This window comes from Mandrillus leucophaeus, unplaced genomic scaffold (assembly GCF_000951045.1).
Source record: "Mandrillus leucophaeus isolate KB7577 unplaced genomic scaffold, Mleu.le_1.0 Scaffold125, whole genome shotgun sequence".
Lineage (NCBI taxonomy): Eukaryota > Metazoa > Chordata > Mammalia > Primates > Cercopithecidae > Mandrillus > Mandrillus leucophaeus.
In genome coordinates this window covers 2,804,703-2,807,976 of record NW_012100876.1, presented here as the reverse complement: position 1 = coordinate 2,807,976, position 3,274 = coordinate 2,804,703, and the positions used below count along the sequence as shown (strand labels likewise).

General features: G+C 43.9%; 1 protein-coding gene across 1 annotated transcript in view; it reads left to right on the top strand.

The window, feature by feature from the left end:
* LOC105533466 (liver carboxylesterase 1-like) overlaps positions 1–3,274 on the top strand; it is a 29,980-nt gene that overhangs the window by 23,410 nt on the left and 3,296 nt on the right. The window contains exon 10 of the mRNA XM_011971935.1: positions 94–241. Within this exon, the coding sequence (XP_011827325.1) occupies positions 94–241 (148 nt within the window). The remainder of the gene's footprint in view (positions 1–93; positions 242–3,274) is intronic.

Below are 3,274 nucleotides of genomic sequence, written 5' to 3'. Positions count from 1 at the left end.
GCAAGGTTCACCATTGAGGCAGGCCTTCCTGGTGGGCTGGAGAAACTGCATCGCTCACCACGGGGTGGTGGTCACTTTGTTGATCTATTTTAGCACATTCCTAAGGAACTGATTCCAGAAGCCACTGAGAAGTACTTAGGAGGAACAGAAGACCCTGTCAAAAAGAAAGACCTGTTCCTGGACTTAATGGGGGATGTAATGTTCGGTGTCCCATCTGTGATTGTGGCCCGGCACCACAGAGGTGAGTCCCAGAGGTCGAACAGGGGAGGGACATGGACCCCACCAGCTTCTGTGTCTGACTCACCTGCCTCCCAGCGTAGACAGTCGTGGAAACAGCCTAGGGTCAGGCCTCAAAGGCTGATTCCATATGGCGTGGAGTGAGGTGATGTCTTATTTTGGTTTGTGCCAGTAGCAGATTGTGAGAAGAAAAATCCAGAGGCAAGTGGTTTTTTAAAGTGATGATCCCAGATAACAGCAATAGGGATGTGGGGAAGTGAGAGAGGAAAGAGATGGAATCCAATCCATGATGCATTGCCAAGAGAATATCCACTGTGGACAACTGGAGCTGGGAAACTCAAGGAAACACGGAGAATACAGCGCTCAGGGGCATCCCATCTGAGTGGCAAGTGGCAAGGGAGCTGGGGTATTTATCCACCAGCTTCCACTTGTCATTGGTTAAAGGCTCTTGCAAGGAGTTGTTTATTGCCTGTCACTTTGACCTGCTGCACACGAGGGCAGAGTAGTCTCTTGTGACCAGACAAAGGCCTCAGGCTGGCCCTACAGATGCTGGAGGTGGAAGTCAGGCTAGCATGCCCAGGAAGAGGGGATATGGGTGAGACACTGACAGCATCTGCTGCAAGGGCTCCATGCCTGGTGTTATCACATAGGGCTGCTGTAGGACAAATATTGAAAGATGAGTTGTGGAAGGTTTTTAAGGTCCAAGCCGGCTGCAAGAAAGTTTGTTAAGTATTGGAGCTGGGGGAAGACTGGGAGCACTGCATGGGATCCAAAAGACTGTCAAGGACCAAGAAGACCAAAAGGAAGAGCTGTGGCAGGTGTCGGGGAGGTGATCTGAAGAATAGCAATGTCTGAGACTGGCTTTTGTCTATCTCGGTGTGTGCAGTAATGGGCAAGCACAGGGCCAGGGCAGGGTCTATGCAGGACCTTCTACCACTGACCCAAGGCTGTGTGGGTGGGGCGTGAGGTTAGGGATGCATGGGCTCACTAGAGAGGAGTGTCCTCTCCTGGGTGCAAACTAGAGGAGGCTCACAGGACTCCTCTTTTTCTTTCAGCTGTCATTTACCTAGTCTGCAAGCCAGGAAATGTCCTCTCTCTAACCATGCTGGAAGGATTTTTAAATGCAGAACTTCATAAGCATGATAAAAACTAACTAAGGCTGATCTAGCAGGTGCCCATACACTCCTTTGCACAGGAAGGGGCAGGTGTTCGTAACTCTCACTTGGCTTTGCCCCATGCTCTGCGTCTGATCTATAAATAGTGTTCCCATCTCCATCTTCTGATGGTTTGAGCAATACTGAGCCTCTGTTTTTCATCTGATTTCCCATGACTTTGAGTTCAGGGTTGTTTTTATTTTTCCAGGAAGACACATATTTTATCAACTTTCCCTTATTGTCGTGTCTCACTCTTTTTGATAAAAACAATACTTCTGAATATAAAGTTAATATGATAAAGTTAATATGCAGAAAGTTTCAAAAATATGGAAATCCATAAAGAAGAAACTAGATATCACTCCTAATTCCCCCACCTGGAGGCAAGTGGTATACATTTTTTTTGTGCTTTCTTCTAAATATTTTTCATGTCCTATATACTTTAAAAATCAATTTTCTATTTTGCTTTTGTTCATAGAACAGTATGTTGTGAGGATTTTCTGAAGGTTGATAAAAGCTCATCAAACCATTCTTTATTGCATGAAATGGCTGTATTAAATAGCCTTTAATATTCCTATCCTATTAGATGTTTAGCCTGGCTGCTCACATTCTGATGCTACAATAAGACTGAGCTCAGCCTGATGTTTATAAATCTCCAACCACATGTCTAATAATTTTCCTAGCATTATTTTTAGAAGTGAATAACTAGGCTGGACCTTAGAAATATTTTAGAACTCTTGGCATATAATGCAAATTTGCATTCCAGAATTAAGAATGTGGATTTCTTACTTTCCTTTCTCATTTGGGATACTAAGATTAAAAGTTAATGCTGCCAATTTTCCCCACCAAAAAGAAGCACATCACCCACCCTGTTTTCATTTGCTTGTCTTTCATAACACGTCTTTCATTGTCTCTGCTTCTCTTATTGTGCCTATTTGTCACTGCGCAAAACTGTGCCCTACTTTCCTCTCAAGACTTTGTTGTGACTCTAGGAATTGTATGAATATCAATGGCTTTAGCCAAAAAGGTTTGACAAAGTACGTTTTGGGCAGCATGCTGCCTATAATAAGTTCTCTCATTCCCCAAAGTTCTTTCTTCTATGGTTGGCGCTGAGTTCCTTTGGAAAATTTTTGAGGGCAAAGGCAAGGTCAAACCCTCCTTTTCGCAAGTTTTGCTTGACATTGAAGTAGCCATTTAACAGGTGGATTACACAGCCACAGAAGGATGGCATCTTCACAAGCGCGTTTCCTGCTGAGCCGAGGGTGCAGTGAAGGAGGCTGACGAAGACTAGTGAATAAATTCTTCTTCATTCTCACATTGAAATGACATGTGCGGGTGGGGCATGAGGTTAGAGATGCATGAGCTCCCATTGTTAAATCCTTTTGTGGATGAATATTTAAGGATGTTAAGAAATGATGGCTGGAGGTGGTGGCTCATGCCTACACTCACAGCACTTTGGGAGGCTGAGGTGGGAGGATTGTGAGAGCCTAGGATTTCAAGATCAGCCTGGGCAACATACTGAGACCCTGTCTCTACAAAAAAATTGTTTTTAAAATGTGATGGTAGTATATTACAAAATAACACATGTAATATCATCCCAAGTTTATATACATAAAAAAGAGATATGCTAAAATAAAAAAAGAAGTGTTCTCTGTGGTAGAGTTATGAGTGAAGTTTTAAATCCGATTTTTAAAATGGATTTTCAAACTGATTTTTAAATTAAGTAAGAGGTGGAAAATGCAAAGTGCTGAGGCACAGGACCGGGTGGCCCATAAGGTAGCCTTGAATGGGCAGCGATGTGTGGTTCCAGTGAGCCAATCCCTGTGAACCTGGCATCTTCTTGGGGCTGGGACAGGAGAGCTTTGTTGGTGGGATAGGAGGGCAGA